Below are 23110 nucleotides of genomic sequence, written 5' to 3' on the forward strand. Positions count from 1 at the left end.
CTCCTTTAAGACGCTCCTTAAAACCTACCTCTTTGACCAAGCTTTTGGTCACCTGTCCTAATATCTTGTGGCTCGGTGTCAAATTTTGTCCGATAACACTCCTGTGAAGTGCCTTGGGACCTTTCACTAGATTAAAGGTGCTATATAAATGCAAGTTGTTGATATGAATTCTTATTTAAAAGGTGTGCATTTCTGCTCACACGGCAGCTTGGTTGAGATTTTACCTTCAGGTTTGAGAAGGCTGCTTAAATTTACCATTTAATCTCCCACTTGTAGGATTTTCAAGAACGCAGTCTGTCGCCTCCTGGACAGAGGTTGGAGACGGCTCACGAGATGAAAAGGAGTATTCTAGTATCCTGTGTTTTTTAATAGTCTTAAATTCCAATTGAAAATACAAATTGCCGTAGCTAGAAATACATTTAAGCCGCGTGGTTTAAAATACACGTCCTGGCCAGTAGCACGCTATGTTTCTCCTTGTGTGATTGACTGATTGTAACTCTCCTGTGGCCATGCTATTGCATCTTGCTGCTGACATGCATCCTGCTCTGTACAGCACGGAATAAGATGCTTTGGCAGGGAATTGTGGGGGGGGAAGGGTGGCGGGAAGTGAGAAACTTTGTAGCAACGATAGGGAATCTTAACCCGCCTATAAAAAAATGATGATGTAATCCGTGTATTGTGCCGGGGAAAGCGGGTGTCCTGGTTGATCGGTCCTTTGGTGCGACAAGTGTATTCGAAGGTCGGCCAAAGGCTTTCTGAACCTGACACTTGCATCTCTCTGCTGGAGGTGACTATTTCTAGAATCTGCAATACATGCCTTGATGGTACCACAGTTCTTTAGTAGGCCCCTTTGGCTTTAATGATGATAGCTTGATACTCCATTACTCACCGGCTACGCATGCAGAGAATTATTATTAGCCATACCTTGTAGACGTGTCTCGGAAGGTTGCGAGGTCAAAAATGAAGGAGTTGGCTGACTGCATGGCCTGTTTACTGTGATCAGGGTGTGATATTTTAGAGCCAAGTTAAAAGCCTTACTCCTGCTTGGCACAAGCCACTGCGGCATGCACTGCCCCGCAGCAAGGGCTTGAAGACCTCGAATTGCAGTTGCTTATGTTGAAAAGAACTGGAATTGAGCAAAGGAGAGCACCGAAAGGCTCGGCACAGTCGCTGGAAGAAAGGGGGAGGAGCCATCCTACCTGGTTGTGTGATTTAATCTCTCGGCGGCAGTCTGTGGTTTCTGCAACAAAACTCAAAATACAACAAAACAAAATCCTCCGGAGGAGTAATGCAGTCACAAGAAGACGCGGAAGATGAAGAGAATTTAGTAAAATGCTCGAGCGGGGTTACGAACTGGGGCCGTGCAATTCTTCTGAAGTTGTAGGACGGTGCAGTACCTGCCGAAGCAGCTACTTTTGCTTTCTGGCCCTAACCTGCACTGTGCAAATTGCGGAGTTGAAGATTTATAGCAAGCTGCACTTTGCGACTGTAAATCTGCCCAAGCCCCAGCAGCATCCTTTACCAGTATGAAGCGTTGGTTTTCCTGTGCCTCCGTGCCCTTTGTAGGTATCTTGCACCAAAGGTAGTGCTTTACCTCATTGTAGTTTAAATCGGTATTTTGGGAGTTTGCATGTGAATGTGAAGCATAGTTTTCTTTTGATCAACTCTCGTTGATGTGGGTATAATTTATTGAGTCAGGATTAATGTTGCACTGTGGCTGTACACCTAGTATTGCAGATGCGATACTATACAGCGAGCACAGGGTGTTTTAAAGCAGGGCCGATTGCATATCCGATGGCTGCAGAATCCTATTGATTCAAAGTGCTTCAGCGGCCTTCAATAATAGATGCGTGGAAGCAAATGAATGGACTGTAATTCAGTTGCGTTCAGTGATGTCATAAGGCTGCAAGACCGAAGCTTCGAACGGCTTCTAATCACTGGCCCGAATCCAAAAATTTTACTTATTTATGTCAGCTTTGTTGTCGGTATTTTTTGGCTTTTTAATCTTGTGCCGAAGTTAAGTTTGGCATTGTACGTGTCCTTGACATCTGATGCTTACAACCGGATCGATTGATTTGCAACGACGTTGAGCAATTTAACACTGGTCGTTTTCACCAAGGGCTTAACTATTTTAAAAAATGGCAAAGTAATTACATACTGAAATATTTTAGTGCCTGCAATATCGCAAAGGAATTTTATCCTTGATTTTGATATTTTCAAAAAATAAATTTCTAGTGTTTTCTATTGGAAATATTTGTAGATATTTGCACAGAGGAACCTTTGTTGATGCGGATTATTTTCTTTTGTTTTTCTGTTTCCCCCCCCCCCCCCCCCCCTTCCTTCCTCGCGCCCCAATAGAAGTTTCATTGTGCATAGATACATAGCGGAGTTCAAACTGCAGCAAGGTGAACCAATTTTAAACCTGTCCTCTCCCTAAACCTCTCCGCCTCTCCCTCCTTTTAAGATGCTCCTTAAAACCGACCTCTTTGACCAAGCTTTTTGGTCTCTGTCCCAATATCTCCTTATGTGGCTCGGTGTTAAGTTTTGTTTGATAATCGCTCCTGTGACGTTTTACTATGTTAAAGGCGTTTTATAAATGCAAGTTGTTGTTGTAAGTTTTGTCTGCGTTTGTATTTGGTTGTGTATTAAGGTATGTTTGATCAACTATCATTATTTCCTCCCTTTTTATCACACGTTCTCCCTTCTCTCTCCTGACGCGGCTGACTCCTTGGCGGGTGAAATTTCATCTTCACCGGTTGCCATTTGGTACTTCACCGGTTAGCCATTGTTCATGGGGAGCCATGACGGTGGATATCAGCAAGCTCTTCGGGGGGTGGCGGAGGAGAAGGGGAAGCAAGCCTGATCCTTTCCTCACCTGACATTCATACATGCACACAATTGAGCATATAATCCAGGTACTGAGGGAGTGCTGCACTGCTGGAGGTGCCGTCTTTCGCACGAGACGTTAAACCGAGGCCCCGTCTGCTCTTGCAGGTGGACGGAAAAGATCCCACGGCCTCTATTTTGCAGAAGAGCAGGAGAGTTCTCCCCGATGTCCTGGCCAATATTTATCCCTCAACAAACACCGAAAAAAAAACATATTATCTGGTCATCATCTCATTGCTGTTTGTGGGAGCTTGCTGTGCGCAAATTGGCTGCTGTGCTTGCTACATTACAGCAGTGACTAACCTTCAAAAATATTTCATTGGCTGTAAAGCATCTTGGAACGTTCTGAGGTTGTGAAAGGCACTATATAAATGCAAGTCTTTTTCTTTCTAGTGGGTATCACTGGTTAGTAGTAGTCAGGAATGGGAAGCCGTGCCAATTTTCCTCTTTACTCCACTCGAGGGTGCGAAGGGCAATTATCGTACCCACTCCAGGTCTGTACGGATCACCTCCTCACCGGATGAACTTCCTGAGCAGTCGGGAAGCCTCGTTTACTTTCAGCGCCCCCATTCTCTCTCTCTCTCTCTCTCTCTCTCTCTCTCTCTCTCTCTCTCTCTCTCTCTCTCTCTCTCTCTCTCTCTTTCCCACCCCCCCCCCCCCCCATGTCTTAGTGAGTGAACGCATTTCCCAACGTGGTCCTGAGTCACACCAACTAACTGAGCCTCCCGTGTCTGTGAGCTAGTAAAGCGGCGGGGGGGTGAAATCAGCCAGGGTTCCTGATGCTCGTCCAGTGTGTCTTTGTGAATGTTTGAGGTTAGGATTAGACTTGACTGATAACTCCCTGCAGTTAAGTAGCCAGTTGCCTGCTGACTGTAGATGGACTCTAAAGTACAAAAGGACGATGAGCATTGGTGGACCCTTATCCCAGCGAGAGTGAGCAGAAGGGGGAAAATTGTAAACAAGAAAAGACTTGCATTTCTATAGCGCCTTTCACAACCTCAGGACATCTTAAAGCACTTTACAGCCAATTAAGTTTTCTTTTGAAGTGTAGTAATGTAAGAAACAACAACGACTTCTATTTATATAGCGCCTTTAATGTAGTAAAACGTCCCACGGTGTTTCACAGGAGTGTAATCTGGCAGAAATTGAAAGGGGGGAGGGGTAAATATATTGCCCAAATTGGCTTCATTTGCGGTTGCTAAAGACGGATGATTAAAGAATTTGATTGGGTAGATGGAGAGAAACTATTTCCTCTGGTTGGGGGGGGGCGTCCAGAACAAGGGGCATAACTTTGAAATTAGAGCCAGGCTGTTCAGTGGTGATGTCAGGAAGCACTTCTTCACACAGAGGGTTAGTGGAAATCTGGAACTCTCTCCCCTAAAAAGCTGGGGTGGGAGGTAATTGAAAATTTCAAAACTGAGACGGATAGATTTTTGTTAGGCGAGGGTATTAATGGTTAGGGAACCAAGGCTGGTGGATGGAGTTGAGAGACAGATCAGCCCATGATCTAATTGAATGGTTGAACAGGCTCGAAAAGGCTGAATGGCCTCCTCCTGTTCCTGTGACGGATCCTTTTTATTTTTGAGGGCTGGTATTAATATTTGTGCCGCTTCAAATAGATTTGAGTTGTATCCGGGATAGCAACAGTTTTGAAACCAGAGACTCTGACTAGAGGGTCACCAGCACAGAGAGCGGAGGAACAGCGCGCGATAATTATGGGGCTGCTTGTGGGGGCTGAGATGAAGGCTTTACGCATTAGAAATAAAACCAGCAGCAGGGAAAATATCATTATACACAGTGACAGCTGCCAGAGGCGCCAAGCCATGCCCAGTTTGAAGTTTCATTCTTTAATTGCTGTTTGGATTTGTCTTGTTGGCAAAAATGGGGAGGGGGAATTGACAGGAAAAAAACAGGTTAAAAGAGCATTGTCACTTTTTTTTGGAGGGGGGGGGATTTCTAGTGCATGTTCTACTCCGGAAGCAGACTGCCCTGTAACCTCCTCCAGCCTCCAAGATTGCGGCGCTCCCCCAATTCTGGCCTCCTGAGCACCCAAATTTCCTTCACTCTGTAATTCCCTCCCTACACCTCTCCGCCTCTCTCCTCCTTTTGGTCACCTGTCCTAATGTCTCTTTATGCGACTTGGTGTCAAATTGTGTCTGATAATCACTCCTGTGACGTATACTGGAATGTTTTACTGTGGTAAAGGCACTATATAAATGCAATGTTGTTGTGGTGAGATTTAGTGCGACAGGCATTGAAGGGCATTGACTGGCTGCCTTGCGAATGTTTTAGAGATCGGCTAAATACCAGCGCTTGTATCCTGTCCCTCACTGTGCTGACCTACACTGGCTCCCTGTCTCCCAACAGACAGAAAATCAAGGCCTCCTCCTTGACATTCACATCCCGCCCTACCTCTGCAAATTCTCCAGCCGTGCATCCTTCCTCATTTCCTCTAGCCTCCTGTGCCCACCACCCCTCCCTCCACTGCCTTCAGTGACCTCGTCCTTAATTTTCAACCCTCTACCAAACTCTCCACCTTCACAAAACACTTCTCCCTGACTAAGTTTTCAATCACCTCTCCTAACTCTTCCACCAAGGCTCAGTATTTGCTTCTTTTCTCCTCTGATGCACCTTGAAATGGTTTTCTACGCTAAAGGCACTACATAAATGCAAGATGTTGCTTTTGTGTGAGAAGAGAGTTTACCAAATACATGGCAATTTAAGATAATTGGCAAAAGAACAGGAGGGGAGATGAGGACATTATTTTTTACGCAGCAAGTGATGATCTGGAACGCGCTGCCTGAAAGGGCGGCGGGAGCAGCTTCAATAGTAACTTTCAAAAGGGAATGGGATAAAATACTTGAAGGGAAAAAATTTGCAGGGCTCTGGGGAAAGAGCAGGGGAGGAGCGGGACTAATCGGAGAACTCTTTCAGAGAGCCGGCACGATGGGCCGAATGGCCTCCTTCTGTGCTGTCTGATTCTATAAAACTTGCCATTGTTTCCAGCACATTTACTCTCCCCGCCCAGGAGAGTAGCAAGGGAGGTACAAGATGATAAAAAGTCATTGAAATTTTTACTCGGCAAGTTGTGATCTGGAATGCGCTGCCTGAAAGGGTGGTGGAAGCAGATTCAATAGTGACTTTCAAAAGAGGAATTGGATAAATAATTGCAAAGGAAAATTTTACAGGGCTATGGGTGCAGAGCAGGGGAGTGGGACCAATTGGAGAGCTATTTCAAAGAGGTGTGATGGGCCGGATGGCCTCCTTCTGCACTATGATTCTATAAGAGTTGCAGATACTGAATGACAACACCCCATCGCTAATCATACCTGTAATCATTCAAGAAAAAGCTGGAGAATGTTGCATAGGTAGGATGGAATAAGGTCATGGAGGGATTTGCAGGCTAGGAGGTGGCCTTAGATTCAATTGGGCGGGGGGAAAGGGAGGCAGTATAGGTCAGTATGGGGCATAGTGCAGGACAGGATGCAAGTGATGGCGTTTGATGAATCTTAGAGGTCGGCAACAACAACTTGTATTTATGTAGCACCTTTAATGTAGTAAAATGTCCCAAGGCGCTGCACAGGAGTATTTTAAGACAAAAAGTTTGACACCGATCCACTTAAGGATAAATTAGGGCAGATGACCAAAAGCTTGGTCAAAGAGGTAGGTTTTAAGGAACGTCTTAAAGGAGGAAAGAGAGGGAGCGAGATGGACAGGTTTAGGCAGAGAATTCCAGAGCTTAGGGCCCAGACAACAGAAGGCACGGCCACCAATGGTTGAAAACAAGGATGAGAATTTTGAAATCGAGGCGCTGCTTAACCGGGGGCCAATGTAGGTCAGCGAGCACAGGGGTGATGGGTGAACGGGACTTGGTGCGAGTTAGGACACGGGCAGCTGAGTTTTGGATGACCTCAAGTTTACGTAGGGTGGAATGTGGGAGACCAGCCAGGAGTGCGTTGGAATAGTCAAGTCTAGAGGTAACAAAGGCATGGATGAGGGTTTCAGCAGTGGATGAGCTGAGGCAGGGGCGGAGACGGGCGATGTTACGGAGGTGGAAATAGGCAGTCTTTGTTATGCTGCGGATATGGGGTCGGAAGCTCATTTCAGGGTCAAATATGACACCAAGGTTGCGAACAGTGTGGTTCAGCCTCAGACAGATGTTAGGGAGAGGGATGGAGTCAGTGGCTCGGGAACGGAGTTTGTGGCGGGGACCGAAAACAATGGCTTCGGTTTCCCCAATATTTAATTGGAGAAAATTTTTGCTCATCCAGAACTGGACAATTTAGACACCGCGGACGGGTCGAGAGAAGAGGTATTGTGGTAGAGCTGGGTGTCGTCAGCGTACATGTGGAAACTGACCGTGTTTTTGGATGATGTAGATGAGAAATAGGAGGAGGGGCCAAGGATAGATCCTTGGAGGACACCAGAGGTAATGATGTGGGAGTGGAAGAGAAGCCATTGCAGGTGATTCTCTGGTTACGATTGGAGAGATAAGAATCTGGCAGACCTGCAAAGCGAGCATCAGAGAAATTGAGTCTGGAGTGGCCGCAGTGGGGTAAGATAATAGTGAGCAGTGTTGTGGCTGTAGAAGTAAGTGGTATTGATACTGGGCTTAAAGCGAAGCTCCGAGTTTAATAGTGCTTCAACCTGAGATAGTATCCAGGGAGGTGGGTGATGGAGCCGATGGCAAGTGCGTGGAATATTAGTGGGAGCCCAAAATGATCAATTTATAGGAAATTCTGAATCATCCATCCGACAGGGACACCTTGACACCACGGTGTTGCTTGTGGGGGTCAAGCAAAGTGGTAGGAAGATGGAGCTGGGTGATGATGTACTGTGTGAAGCTGAGTGCCCTCCTCTTTCCGCCCCCCCCCCCCCCCCCCCCCACAATGTCTGGATGACGCCACTGCGGGCAACATATAGTTGAGAACGAATCCTTGGGACGCTCCGGATGTGACCATATCAGGAGCTGGCGGAGAAACCATTGCTGGAGAAGCAGTGGCTGCATTGGGACAGATGGGCATGCAATCTTGTAAGGACACTGCCCTCCTCTGCCATGGTACATCACTTTCCCTTTGCCAGCTCTTTGCCCTATTCTCCACCCCGCCACCCCCCCCCCCCCCCCCTGCCCTGCTGTCTATCATTTCCTGACTGGAGGATGAGATGGAAGAGGCACTGGGTGAGCAGAGTCACTAATAAATCCAATAGAGATTCAATAGAGAAACTTCTTTACCCAGAGAGTGGTGAGAATGTGGAACTCGCTACCACAGGGCGTGGTTGAGGCGAATAACAGATGCATTTAAGGGGAAGCTGGATAAGCACACGGGGGAGAAAGGAATAGAAGGTTATGCTGAGATGAGATGGGGTGAGATGAATTAGGTAGAAGGAGGCTTGTGTGGAGCATAAACACCACCAGTTGGGCCGAATGGCTGGTTTCTGTGCTGTAGAATCGATGTAACTCATTCCTAGTGCCATCTACCTGTCAGTACTGCATTTATAGATACGTATAGTCCCTCGGGATATACAAGCTGGTCAGTTGGCCTCTCGGGTCCAAACCTCAATTCGGTGACAACCGTAAGGAATGGCGTGCTGTGAAGGAGGCTGCAAAGGGAATTGGAGGAAAGCGAAAGAAAGCAGGAACACTAAACCCCTTCCTTTCTGGCTAATTGCGAGAGGAGCGCGCTTTACTCGTGTCGTTGGCTGTCCGTTTGGTCAGCAATACAAGTGTCCATCTGTTGATATTGTATCTCTGCATTTTGCCAAGTGGCTGTGTGCAATGGCAAGCTATAAAAAAACATGCACGTCAGATTCCTGCTCAGACTGGGGGAAGCAGGTGCTGGTGTATAACGTGACAAAGCGTGAGAGGAAAGCTATATTATTGAACTAACATGCTACGCATCCAAAGTTGTATCAAGTATTTTAGTGTGATATTATTTTTAAAAACAGACGTCCGACTGGAGCAAGTATGACGACCGGCTGATGAAGGCAGTGGAAAAGGGAGATGTGGACAAAGTTACATCAGTTCTTGCCAAAAGAGGAGTCGCCTCGACCAAGCTGGATGTGGAGGGCCGATCAGCGTAAGTGTCCACCAACCACCGTCACTCTCCAAGTCCCGGTTTGAATTCAGAACACATTGAATTTCAGTTTCTTATCCGGTCAGTTCTATTGTGGCCAAGGTCTTGTCATTTGAGAAATGATGTTGTGGAGTTCGGGTTGTATACTTCTACAATCGCATTGCTTGCATGTTACAGTATGCTCTGTGTGTGTGTATTAATTTTGCTATTTGTTCATTTAGCAAAGTGTGTCTTTCTCTCTCTCTCTCTCTCTCTCTCTCTCTCTCTCTCTCTCTCTCTCTCTCCTCCCCCCCTCTCCTCCTCCCCCCCTCTCTTCTCCTCCTCTCCCCCTCTCTTCTCCTCCTCTCCCCCCCTCTCCTCCTCCCCCCCTCTCTTCTCCTCCTCCCCCCCCTCTCTTCTCCTCCTCCCCCCCTCTCTTCTCCTCCTCCCCCCCCTCTCTTCTCCTCCTCCCCCCCCTCTCTTCTCCTCCTCCCCCCCTCTCTTCTCCCCCCTCTCTTCTCCTCCTCCCCCCCTCTCTTCTCCCCCCTCTCTTCTCCTCCCCCCTCTCTTCTCCTCCCCCCTCTCTTCTCCTCCCCCCTCTCTTCTCCTCCCCCCTCTCTTCTCCTCCCCCTCTCTTCTCCTCCCCCCTCTCTTCTCCTCCCCCCTCTCTTCTCCTCCCCCCCTCTCTTCTCCTCCCCCCCTCTCTTCTCCTCCCCCCCTCTCTTCTCCTCCCCCCCTCTCTTCTCCTCCCCCCCTCTCTTCTCCTCCCCCCCTCTCTCCTCCTCCCCCCTCTCCTCCTCCCCCCCTCTCCTCCTCCCCCCCCTCTCCTCCTCCCCCCCCCTCTCCTCCTCCCCCCCTCTCTCCTCCTCCCCCCCTCTCTCCTCCTCCCCCCCTCTCTCTTCTCCTCCCCCCCCTCTCTCCTCCTCCCCCCCTCTCTCTTCTCCTCCCCCCCTCTCTTCTCCTCCCCCCTCTCTTCTCCTCCCCCCCTCTCTTCTCCTCCCCCTCTCTCAATTTCAATTCAAATCGCTTTATTGGCATGACAAGTTACATCTTATGTTGCCAAAGCATCGAAAAACATTCATCCTTTCCCCCCCACCTCTCTCTCTCTGAATTGTCTTTTTGTTGTTGATGTGGCTGTGTATTCAACAATAAGGGTGATTTAGAGCATAATGGCCTGGCTAAGGTCAGCAGCTGGTCATGTGGAAAGTTGTGATCGCGTTCATGCTCTCGAGCTCAGCAATGCAGTGTATCTCTGAAACCTGTTTCACCAGACCTCCTTTTGTTTCGTCTACTGGTTGTTTATACAGCACAATATCATGAAAGATTATTTTGTGTTATAACTTACCATCTGTTTAATTATGGCTATAACTTGTTAGTCCAGTGAATGCGCCATGTGATGATGGTTTTTAAATCTGCACATCCTGTTTAGTGGAGCACCAGCCAATGTTCTCCTGCTGGGAAAGATCAAAAGCAGTTAATTGAATAAGAACAAGAATTGTTAGGAACGGAAGAAAGCCATTAGGTCTGACAATAGTAATGGATATGATGCCGTACCCTTAACCTGACTGGACTCTCGGCTGAATTTATTCTATGTGATGGCTTAAGGACCCTTTGTGATAAAAGGGACATGGAGCACTGCCCAAAAGCGTTGTTCATAGTTTGGAAAAGCTTTAAAGCTTGTACAAGAACAACAACATCTTCTTGCATTTATATAGCGCCTTTAACGTAGTAAAACTTCCCAAAGTGCTTCACAGGCGCATAATTAAACAAAATTTGACAGCGAGTCACATGAGATACAGGAAACTCTTTGGTGACCGGGATGGTGCCGGTTGATTAAAAATTCCGGATGACGGAGAGGGTTATCTACTGAGGCTATTTTTAACAAACAAAAATAAAAAAAATCAAGAAATGTGCAGTATACGGTAATTGGGTACTCACCTACACCGCGGGAGTGTCAGACTCCTGTTATTGAGGTGTTCGGACTACCGGCAGCGCCAAGAAGCCGAGTAGTGGCATAAGAACATAAGAAATAGGAGCAGGAAGTAGGCCAATCAGCCCCTCGAGCCTGCTCCACCATTCAATAAGATCATGGCTGATCTGATCCTAACCTCAAATCTTCTATCACTCTCCATCCCACCCGAACCCATGTGATCTCCCAGGAGAGGCAGTTTGGAGAACTACCCCCACTGACTAACTCGGCCACTGCAGGAGACTCGGACTCGGCAACATTGCCGGTTATTGAGGTGTTGTTTTCGGAGTATGTTGGGGGGGGGGGGGCGGTTGCGGGGGGCAGCTGGAGGAGATTACAGAGATAGGGAGGGGGCGAGGCCATGGAGAGATTTGAAAACAAGGATGAGAATTTTGAAATTGAGACGTTGCTCCACCGGGAACCAATGTAGGTCAGCGAGCACAGGGGAGTGATGGGCGAACGGGATTCGGCGCGAGTTAGGATACGGACAGCCGAGTTTCGGATGAGCTGAAGTTTATGGAGGGTGGAATGTGGGAGTCCGACCGGGAGAGCGTTGGAATAGTCAAGTCTGGAGGTAACAAAGGCATGGATATGTTTCTTATTGTGCCCATTTAAGACAGATGAGACATTTTTTCTCAGAAGGTCGTGAGTCTTTGCTTCCACCGCCCTCTGAGGAAGAGAGTTCCAGAGTCTTTGAATATTTTTAAGGCAGAGGTAGATAGATTCTTGATAAGCAAGGGGGGTGAAAGGCTATCGGGGGGTAGGTGGGAATGTGGAGTAATCAGATCAGCCATGATCTTATTGAATGGCGGAGCAGGCTCGAGGGGCCGAGTGGCCGACGACTCCTAATTCGTAAGTTTGTATGTAAACTCACCGTGGCGTATAATTGGGATAAATTTGGGGATAAGTTTTGCCTGGCTTCTCAAATCCTCCTTTTCTAACTTGTAAGCCAAATAAAGAAATTGCTGAAAATTCACAGTAAAGAGAAAAGATAGTTTGGGGCTTTGGACCCATCGGCAGAACAATTCTGATTGAGCCAAAGGGTTCAAATCGACCACATTCTCTCATCTTCTCGTTTTACAGATTGTAACGGGCCTGCTGTGAATCTCCAGCATTCCCTGTTTGCTGTTGCAACTTCCCATCATGTGTGTGTTTGTTTTTTTTATGCTAAGTGTGTTGTCGTAGAATGATGCAGCACAGGAGGAGGCCATTCGGCCCATCATGCCTGTGCCGGCTCCCTGAAAGAGCGCTCCGATTACCGTACCCAACGTTCCCTATAAGCTGCGGGGCCGTGCGGCTCTCTGCTGGCCCAGGCCCGGCCCTTACAATGTTGCACGTGCACAAAACTCTGAATGGGCCGCACGCCCTGCCCCCCCAAAAAAATTATGAGGAACATTGCTCACCCCACTGCTCTTTCCCCAGAGCCCTGCAAATTTTCCTCCATTCAAGTATTCATCCAATTCCCTTCTGAAAGTCACTATTGAATCTGCTTCCACCGCCCTTTCAGGCAGCGCGTTCCCGATCACAACAACTCGCTGAGTTTAATTTTTAAATTAAAAAAAAATTCTCCTCCTCCTCCTCTCCCCCTCTGGTTCTTTTGGCAATTACCTTCAATCTGTGTCCTCTGGTTATCGACCCTCTTTTTTAAAAAAAAAAAAAAAAAAAAAAAAATTCTCCCTATCTCTAGGCTCCTCCCTCCCTTACCCGACTCCGCCCCCCCACCCCTCCCCAAAAACCAGTACGAACAATTTCTCAGCAGACAGAATAGGCAGCGACCTGCTTGTGCTTTGTCTCCTTCACCAGTCTAAAGGGGGGTGTACGAGGATAAACCTGCTCTGATTTCTCTCTTTTTTTTGAAGGCTGAGATCACAAAGTCACTGTGTGGGTTCAGATCTCCCATCGTACCACTCCACGGCATGGTGGGATTTGATAAAAATACTCTGAGCCTCCTAAAGCCTGATTTTATTTTTCTACTAGTCAGTCTCCCATACGTGTGGCGCACAGGGGAGAAGGCCAGAAGTAGTGTTCAGGTAAAGCAGGGTTAGAGAGTTGGGGGGGTAATTAGGCCGAGGCGTGCAGGCACAATTCAGTCTCCATTTTAAAGTCACGCATTCTGTCTTTATTTTTGTCTTTCTGTTCTAAATTCCTATGTCCGCATTTAAAAGGAAACCGCCTCTGTAAACTTGTCGTGCTGTCATTACACAATACAATAATAATACAATACAAATCGCTTTATTGGCATGATAAGGTACATCTTATGTTGCCAAAGCATCAAAATACATTTATGGTTGAACACATAAACGCGGTTCCATTCATACAGTGTATAAACAGGTATATCCCTGAGTTTATAAATATATTTTCGCCTTGTTTATATATACTCTTGTCTTAGTTTACTGGTTGTCCCTCTGTTCATGGCAAGCTGTAACATAGTGTGCCGCCAGTGTTACACAGCTTCTCTCCTCCCCCACTGTTGGTGCTGCAACCCCGGGAAACTGGAGGTTTTTTGCAGAGATTTATTGACTACATAGTCATAACGGCACAGAAGGAGGCCATTCGGCCCATCGAGTCCATGCCGGCTCTCTGCAGAGCAATCCAGTCAGTCCCATTCCCCCGCTCTCTCCCCGTAGCCCTGCAAGTTTATTTCCCTCAAGTGCCTATCCAGTCTCCCCTTGAAAACACTGAGTGTCTCCGCTTCCACCACTTCCGTCGGCAGCGAGTTGCAGGTCCTCATCACTTGCTGCGTAAAAAAGTTTTCTTCGTGTCCCCCCCCCGTATCTCTTGCCCAAAACCTTAAATCTGTGTCCCCTAGTCCTTGTACCATCAACCAGTGGGAACAGCCTTTCCCCGTCTAGCCTATCCAAACCCGTCAAAATCTTGTACACCTCTATCAAATCACCCTGCAACCTCCTTTGCTCTAATGAAAACAAATCCAGCTTCTCCAACCTGTCCTTGTAGCTAAGATCCCCAGAACCATTCTGGTAAATCTTCTCTGCACCCTCTCAAGGGCCCTCATATCCTTCCTAAAGTGTGGTGACCAGAACTGGACCCAATACTCCAGTTGTGGCCTAACCAGCGTTTTATAAAGGTTCAGCATAACTTCTCTACTTTTGTACTCCATACCTCTATTTATGAAACCCAAAATCCCATATGCTTTGCTAACCACTCTCTCATATGTCCCGCCACCTTCAGGGACCTACCTAAGTACATTGTCTCCCAGGTCCCTCTGTCCCTGCACACTCTTCAATCTGTCACAAATGGCACAGTTTTAGAGTGAAACCACAGGAGAGAATTGGCACAATGATGGACCATGGTGGAGGAGAATAGGAACAGGAGAAGGCCATTTCAGCCCCTCGAGCCTGTGCCACCATTCAACAAGATCATGGCTGATCTGCGACCTAACTCCATGTACCTGCCTTTGCCCCATATCCCTCAATACCTTTGGTTAGTAGAAAGCTATCTATCTCAGATTTAAAATGAACAATATACGTAGTATCAACGGCTGTTTGTGGAAGAGAGTTCCAAACTTTACCACCCTTTGGGTGTAGAAGTGTTTCCTAACTTCACTCCTGGAAAGCTTGGGTCTAATTTTTAGGCTATGCCCCCTAGTATTAGATTCCCTAACCAACGGAAATAGTTTCTCTCTATCTACCCTCTCATCAGTTTCCCTTAATACCTTGAAAACTTCGATCAAATCGCCCCTTAATCTCCTACGTTCCAGGGAATACAATCCTAGTTTGTGTAATCTCTCCTTGTAATTTAACCCTTGGAGTCCAGGTATCATTCTAGTAAATGCACTCCCTCCAAGGCCAATATATCCTTCCTAAGGTGTGGTGCCCAGAACTGAACACAGTACTCCAGGTGTGGAATGGTTGACGGCTTGGAAGGCAGCAGAGAGTTTGAGGACTTGGGATGGACAACAAGCCACAATCCCAGTTGAGTAAGGATGTTGTTGAGGACCAGAATGGTGAGACATATGGTCAGACGTAGGTTAAAGACACCAAGGATGGGGAGTGGCTTAATGCAAAGAACAGTGAGGAGCAGTGAGGGGTTTGAGCGGTTGTTAAATGATGAGAATCTTGAAGGAGAACTGGGAAGGGTGATAGAAGGTAAGGGGTTTAAACATTGGATAAAGAGTCATAGAGTCATAGAGTTTTACAGCACAGAAAGAGGCCCTTCGGCCCATCGTGTCTGCGCCGCCCATCCATCCCTGTCCAGTCTAATCCCATTTTCCAGCATTTGGTCCATAGCCTTGTATGCAATGGCATTTCAAGTGCTCATCCAAATGCTTCTTGAATGTTGTGAGGGTTCCTGCCTCTACCACCCTTTCAGGCATTGAGTTCCACATTCCAACCACCCTCTGGGTGAAAAAGTTCCTCCTCAAATCCCCTCTAAATCTCCTGCCCCTTACCCTGAATCTATGCCCCCTTGTTATTGACCCCCCTACTAAGGGGAAAAGTTCCTCTTTGTCTACCCTATCTATGCCCCTCATCATTTTGTACACCTCAATCAGGTCCCCCCTCAGCCTTCTTTGCTCCAAGGAAAACAACCCCAGCCTGTCCAGCCTCTCTTCATAGCTGAGGCGCTCCATCCCAGGTAACATCCTGGTGAATCTTCTCTGCACCCTCTCCAAAGCAATCACATCCTTCCTATAGTGAGGCGACCAGAACTGCACACAGTACTCCAGCTGTGGCCTCACCAGCGTTTTGTACAGCTCCATCATAACCTCCCTGCTCTTATATTCTATGCCTCGGCTAATGAAGGCAAGTATCCCATATGCCTTTTTAACCACCTTATCTACCTGTTCCGCTGCCTTCAGGGATCTATGTACATGTACACCAAGGTCCCTCTGACCCTCTGTACTTCCTAGGGTCCTACCACTCATTGTGTATTCCCTTGCCTTATTTGTCCGTCCAAAATGCATCACCTCGCACTTTTCAGGGTTAAATTCCATTTGCCACTTTTCCGCCCGTCTGACCAACCCGTTTATATCGTCCTGTAGCCTGAGGCTTTCCTCCTCACAATTTACCACCCACCAATTTTCGTGTCATCTGCGAACTTACTGATCATACCTTTTACATTCTCATCCAAATCATTTATGTAGATCACAAACAACAAGGGACCCAGCACCGATCCCTGAGGTACCCCACTGGACACAGGCTTCCAGTCACAAAAGCAACCTTCGACCATCACCCTCTGCCTCCTGCCACTCAGCCAGTTTATGATCCAACGCGCCAAGGCACCCTGGATCCCATGGGCTCTTACCTTCTTGACCAGTCTCCTATGCGGGACTTTGTCAAAAGCTTTACTGAAGTCCATGTAAACCACATCCACAGCATTTCCCTCATCCACCCCGCTAGTCACCCCCTCGAAAAATTCAATCAGATTTGTCAGACATGATTTACCCTTGACAAAGCCATGCTGACTATCCCCGATTAATCCTTGCCTCTCCAAGTGGAGACTAATTTTGTCCCTCAGAATTTTTTCCAATAATTTCCCTACCACAGATGTTAGGCTCACTGGCCTGTAATTCCCTGGTTTATCCCTGCTACCCTTCTTGAATAATGGTACTACGTTAGCTGTTCTCCAGTCCTCTGGTACATCCCCTGTGGCCAGAGAGGTTCTGAAAATTTGTGTCAGAGCCCCTGCAATCTCCTCCTTTGCCTCCCACAGCAGCCTGGGATACATCTCGTCTGGGCCTGGGGATTTATCCACTTTTTGGCCTGCTAAAACCGCTAGCACCTCCTCCCTCTCGATGCTAATATGTTCAAGTATGTCACAGCCCCCTTGCCCGATTTCTATGTCTGCATCGTCTTTCTCCATAGTGAACACAGATGCAAAAAATTCATTTAAAACCCCGCCTACATCATCTGGCTCTACACACAGATTGCCACTTTGGTCCCTAATGGGCCCTACCCTTTCCCTGGTTATCCTCTTGCCCTTAATATACTTATAAAACATCTTAGGATTTTCCTTTATTTTGCTCGCCAGTGTTATTTCATGGCCCCTCCTCGCCCTCCTAATTTCTTTTTTAAGTATGCCCCTGCATTTTTTATACTCCTCTAGGGCTTCTTCCGTCTTTAGTCTTTTGTAACTGCCAAAAGCCCCCCTTTTATTTCTAATGCATTTTTGTATATCCCTTGTCATCCAAGGTTCCCTTTGCTTGTTGGTCCCACCCTTGACCTTTACAGGAACATGTTGGCGTTGTACTCTCTCTATTTCCCTTCTGAAAGTCTCCCACTGTTTTGATGCGGATTTTCCTATAAGTAGCTGCTCCCAGTCCAATTTGGCCAGATCCTGCCTTATCATATTAAAATCGGCCTTCCCCCAATTTAGAACCCTTATTTCCGGGCCGTCTTTGTCTTTTTCCATGACCACCTTAAATCTCACCGAATTGTGGTCACTGTCGCCAAAATGCTCTCCTACTGACACTTCCACCACTTGCCCGGCTACATTCCCCAGAATTAGGTCCAGTACCGCCCCCTCTCTTGTAGGACTTTCTACATGTTGGCTCAAAAAGCTCTCCTGGATGCACTTTAAGAATTCTGCACCCTCTAAGCCTTTCACACTCTGACTATCCCAATTTATATTGGGGAAGTTGAAATCCCCCACTATTATTACCCTATTATTTTCGCACTTTTCTGAGATTTGCCTACATATCTGTTCCTCTATCTCCCCCTGACTGGGGGCCCATAGTACACTCCCAGCAAAGTGCTTGCCCCCTTTTTGTTTTTAAGTTCTACCCATATGGCCTCATTAGAGGAACCCGCTAATATATCATCCCTCCTTACAGCAGTAATTGACTCCTTAATTAATATTGCAACACCCCCTCCCCTTTTACACCCCTCTCTGTCTCGCCTGAAGATTCTATACCCCGGAATATTGAGCTGCCAGTCCTGACCCTCCCTCAACCATGTCTCCGTGATAGCAACAATATCGTACTCCCATGTGTTCAACAACAACTTCAGTTCATCCACCTTATTTGCAAGACTCCTTGCATTAAAATAAATGCCTTCCAGCCCTGCCATATTCTCTTTTGCCTTCACATATTTGCTTTGCCTTCCCAGCTGACTTGTTTTTCCCTCTGTATTTGGCTGTAAATCACCCCCTACTATAGCTCCACTCTGTACCCCATCCCCCTGCCAAGTTAGTTTAAACCCCCCCCAGCAGTGCTAGCAAACCTCCCCGCAAGGATATTGGTTCCCCTCTGGTTCAGGTGTAAACCGTCCGACTTGTACAAGTCCCACCTTTCCCAGAAGCAGACCCAGTGCTGGAGGAGAATGGTGACGGGTCAAGATTAAACCTGGAGGTGAGTGAAACACACCGAGGCACTTTGCTGTGAGCTGTGTCAGGTACTGATCAGGCCAGGATAATGTTGTGAATGGGGAGGGTCTTGTTCACAAGAGAGTGGTCATTTCATTGGGCAGTAGTCAACTAGTGTGGTAAGACTAACTTTGGGGGCATACAAGAGCAGGTCAGAGGCTGGGTATTCTGCAGCGAGTGTCTCGCCTCCTGACTCCCCAAAGCCTTTCCACCATCTACAAGGCACAAGTCAGGAGTGTGATGGAATAGTCTCCACTTGCCTGGATGAATGCAGCTCCAACAACACTCAAAGCTTGACACCATCCAGGACAAAGCAGCCCGCTTGATTGGCACCCCATTCACCACCTTAAGCAGCCACTCCCTCCACCACCGGCATACTGTGGCTGCAGCGTGTACCATCTACAAGATGCACTGCAGCAACTCGCCAAGGCTTCTTTGGCAGCACCTCCCAAACCCGCGACCTCTACCACCTAGAAGGACAAGGGCAGCAGATGCACGGGAACAGCATTAACTGCAAGTTCCTCTCCAAGTTACACACCATCCTGACTTGGAAGTATTTCGGCCGTTCCTTCATCGTTGCTGGATCAAAATTCTAGAACTCTCTCCCGAACAGCACTGTGGGGGCACCTTCACCACACGGACTGCAGCGGTTCAAGAAGGTGGCTCACCACCACCTTGAGGGCAATTAGGGTTGGGCAATAAATGCTGGCCTTGCCAGCGACATCCACATCCCAGGAATAAATTTTTAAAAATTGGAAGGGGAATTAGCTGTGGAAAGTGGGGGGTGGATGTGGTGTGGAGATGAGGGGATTTCGGAGTGGGGGGGCGGGGAGGTGGGAACAGGAGGGGAAGCTCCAGTGTGGAGAGGGCATTGAGGAGGAGGAGGTTGAAGAATTTGAGCGTAGCAGAATGGGAGAGCGGAGTTGGTTGAATTGGATTTGGTTTCTCGGGTGCAGTCATGTGGTGTGGGGGTGGGTGACCAGGTTAGGAAGAGGGAGGCTTGGGCCTGTTCAGGAGAGTGGCAGGGTGGAAGTGTAGCCATGGAGGGAGCAGGAGAGCAACGTGAGCTGAATCCTGACTGATCCTTTCCTAATATAAAAAAAATTGATTTTAGAAATGATTCCTGATTCATTTTCCTACAATAAACACGGTACTTAAATCTCTAGGTGCCTTTTGGCAGGTATTGGGCGCAAACACTCCTGTTCACTCTTAAATTTAACAGAAGTTCAATTTAATTAATAACCTCCAGGTTCATTTTAACAAGTAGCAAAGCTTATAACTATTAGTGGTTAGATTTTTAGATGAACCCAATACTGTGTCGCTCTGGGCATTAGCAGAGATTTGATTGCTGGTGAGTTTGCTGTGTAAGGTCCAGAGGGAACCATAAATACATCATTGCCTACCGAGATAAAGACAGACGATTTACGACTGTATAGGTTTTGGAAGAATGAGTTATTCCAAAGCTTTTCCTTTTGGAAAGTTCAGTTGCACTGCGCATGGCAGCATGGTTCGTGACGCTTAAACTAATTAAGTGCTCGTCTGTATGCTTGGGTGGATAAATATATGGCGAAGCTGAAAGCTAATTAATGGAGCATCACTTAATAATGCTGAGCCCATTCAGCATAGCAGCTTCAATTGGAATTGCTGGTGCTTGATTTTGGGTATGTCAGCAAGGAAAGAATGATTAAAATCTAGCTGGGAGGCACTAATTGAACATGTGTGGTGCAATGCTGTGTCAGATCTTGTAGACCAAAAGGGGCAAGCCAATATTTAGTCAGATACCAGTGTGAAATATCTCACACTCGTGCCAGTTTGGTGCCCCTCGATTTAGTTGAGTTGTTATATCTTGGAGAAAATTTGACCTCCAGTGTTGACGCACAATCGGATCATTAGCGATGGTGTGGGTGTTGACTTTTCCAAGTGCTCTTGCAGAGCCTTTGTGTGGATGCTCAGTCGTTGAGTATATTCAAGACAGAGATCGATAGATTTTTGGATCCTGAGGGATATGGGGATCGGGCGGGAAAGTGGAGTTGAGGTAGAAGATCAGCCATGTTCTTATTGAATGGCAGGGCAGGCTCAAGGGGGCAAATGGCCGACTCCTGCTCCTATTTCTTATGTTCTTAAAAGGGAATATAATTCCTCAATGTTGGACCCTTTTCTTTTGTTTTTTTGCACCAGTGTCGTCACTGGGAATTTCTTCCTCATTGAAGGAACTGTTCTTGTCACAAACAGAAATATCAGTAAGCGGACCAAATCTGATTCTCTCAAGTTTCCATCCTTGCAGACATCAGTTTTAATTTAAACCTTCATGAAACCTGAAGTGCCCTGATAAAATTGAGTAGTTTGACCATGGCGCTCTGTTGAAGAAGGCACATTATCTACCAAAATTTGGCACGTTTTAGGCTGTGGTCGGGGTTACAAATGTGGTATATCAAATTTTGTTTGATAACGCTCCTGTGCAGCGCCTTGGGACATTTTACTACGTTAAAAGTGCTATATAAATGCTTGTTGTTGAGTTCTGACGAAAGGTCATCGACCTGAAACATAAGAACATAAACAGGAGCAGGAGTCAGCCAATCGGCCCCTCGAGCCTGCTCTGCCATTCAATAAGATCATGGTTAATCCAATCTTGGCCTCAACCCCACTTTCCCGCTCTCTCCCCATAACCCTTGACTCCCTTGTTCAAATGTCTGTCTGTCTCCACCTTGAATATATTCACAGACTCCGCCTCCACAGCTCTCTGGGGTAGAGAATTCCAAAGATTCACGGCCCTCTGAGAAGAAATTCCTCCTCATCTCTGTCTTAAATGGGCGACCACTTACCCTGAAACTGTGCCCCCCTAGTTCTAGATTCCCTCACTAGGGGAAACATCCTCTCAGCATCCACCTTGTCAATTCCCCTCAGAATCTTGTATGTTAACTGTTTCTCTTTCCACAGATGCTGCCTGACCCGCTGAGTGTTTCCAGAATGTTCTGTTTTTATTTGCTGTTGTTGTTTTAGCCATTTGTGACCTCTTCAGAAGCAGAAATGTAAAATTCTAGCCGCTGTGTGGAAGAGGAGACTGGCTGTCCAGTGGAACGTGCTGAAGTACGCTGCCTACAATTTTGAGTTTAATTTTTCTTTTGGGTTTCTATTCCTTTTCAGTTTCCATGTTGCAGCTGCGAAAGGAGATGTCCCCTGCATCAATGCAATGCTTTCTCACGGTGTTGATGTCGCGGCAATAGATGCTGCAGGTAAATATTTGTGTTACTTTTATGTTATGTTAGAGCTTGGGGCAAAAACACCCTCTCATCCAGAAGCTTCTGAATTGCCACTTTGAAGGCCGACAGGCTCCTCATTTTTATTTCGATCCTCCTTCCTTGCACTTTAATTTTTGCATTAAGAATGCAAGAAATAGGAGCGGGAGTCGGCCATTCGCCCTCTTGAGCCTACTCCGCCATTCAATAAGATCATGGCTGATCTTCTACGTCGACTCCACTTTCCCACCTGATCCCCATATCCCTCGATTCCCTCAGTTTCCAAAAATCTATCGATCTCAGTCTTGAATATACGCAACGACTGAACCTTCACAGCCCTCTGGAGTAGAGAATTCTAAAGATTCACCGCCCTCTGAGTGAAGAAATTTCTCCTCATCTCGGTCCTAAATGGCTGACCCCTTATCCTGAGATTATAACCCTGGTTCTAGACTCTCCAGCCAGGGGAAACAGCCTCTCAGAATCTACCCTGTCAAGAATATTGTACGTTTCAATGAGATCACCTCTTATCCTCCTAAACTCGAGAATGTAGGATCATTCTACTCAATCTCTACTTGTAGGATAACCTCCTCATCCTAAGAAACAATCTAGTGAACCTTCATTGCACCCCCTTTAAGGCAAGTCTATCCTTCCTTGATTAAAGAGACCAAAACTATATGCATTGGACATTTTCTGTTGGTGCTAACACTGAGAGGAATGACTGGTGTGTTAATGACACCAAATTGACTGTTTAGTTTTGCAAGCATGGGAGAATAATGGAGTGAAACGCCATCTCAGTCAGTTATGCTTTTATAGCGCATCTTACAAAGTGTCAGCTGTGGCTCAGTTGGTAGTGCTCTCTTCTGAGTCCGAAGGCTGTGCTTTCAATTCGCACTCGAGACTTGAGCACAAAATCTAAGCTGACACTCTAGGTTCCACTGCAGTACTGAGGGAGTGCCGTACTGTCTGAGGTGCCGTCTTTCGGATGAGACGTTAAACCGAGACCCTGTCTGCCCTCGCGGGTGGACGTATAAGATTCCACAGTACTATTTCGAAGAAGAGCAGCGGAGTTCTGGCCAATATTTATCCGTCAACCAACATCACCAAAACAGATTATCTTGCCATTTATCTCATTGCTGTTTGTGGGAGCTTGCTGTGCGCAAATTGGCTGCCACATTTCCTGCAATACAACAGTTCAAAAGTACTTAACTGGCTGTAAAGCGCTTTGGGATGGCCTGAGGCCGTGAATATACATGCACGTTTTTCTTTCTTTACATAGAATCACATGGAATTTCACAGCACAGAAACAGGCCATTCGGCCCACCAGGTCCATGCTGGTGTTCATGCTCTATACGGTCCTCCCACCCTCCTCACCCCATCAATATTTCTTACCAAGTATTTTGGTTCAGTTGGGTGTTTTGAAAGTTGAGTTTAGCCTGAGAATTCCAGTCCAAGTGTGACAGGCTCACATCCACAGTTCCCCTTTAGAAAACAGTGAGGTGGTGAGTGCGGAGGATTCTTATCCTGTTCCCATGTGGTCCAGTTATTGGTCCATGGTGGTGAATTTATATTTCCTCTCCCTCTCCATATTTGAGGTTCTGAATTTTTTTCATATTTCTTTTGGCTGTGGGTGAAACTGGCGAGGGTGC

General features: G+C 47.0%; 1 protein-coding gene across 4 annotated transcripts in view; it reads left to right on the forward strand.

Moving 5' to 3' along the window:
- The window catches only part of LOC147099934 (uveal autoantigen with coiled-coil domains and ankyrin repeats protein-like), a 173460-nt gene that overhangs the window by 81774 nt on the left and 68576 nt on the right, over positions 1-23110 (forward strand). For 3 of the 4 annotated variants that reach the window (XM_085968409.1, XM_085968405.1, XM_085968408.1), the window contains exons 2-3: positions 8833-8963; positions 21373-21461. In XM_085968409.1, coding sequence (XP_085824535.1) covers positions 8833-8963; positions 21373-21461 — 220 coding nt within the window. Of the gene's footprint in view, positions 1-986; positions 1563-8832; positions 8964-21372; positions 21462-23110 lie in introns of those variants that run through there. The other variant, XM_085968407.1, reaches the window with a different exon arrangement.

The sequence above is a fragment of the Somniosus microcephalus genome, chromosome 27 (genome assembly GCF_052327205.1).
Source record: "Somniosus microcephalus isolate GS21.2 chromosome 27, FLI_Smic_1.0, whole genome shotgun sequence".
NCBI lineage: Eukaryota > Metazoa > Chordata > Chondrichthyes > Squaliformes > Somniosidae > Somniosus > Somniosus microcephalus.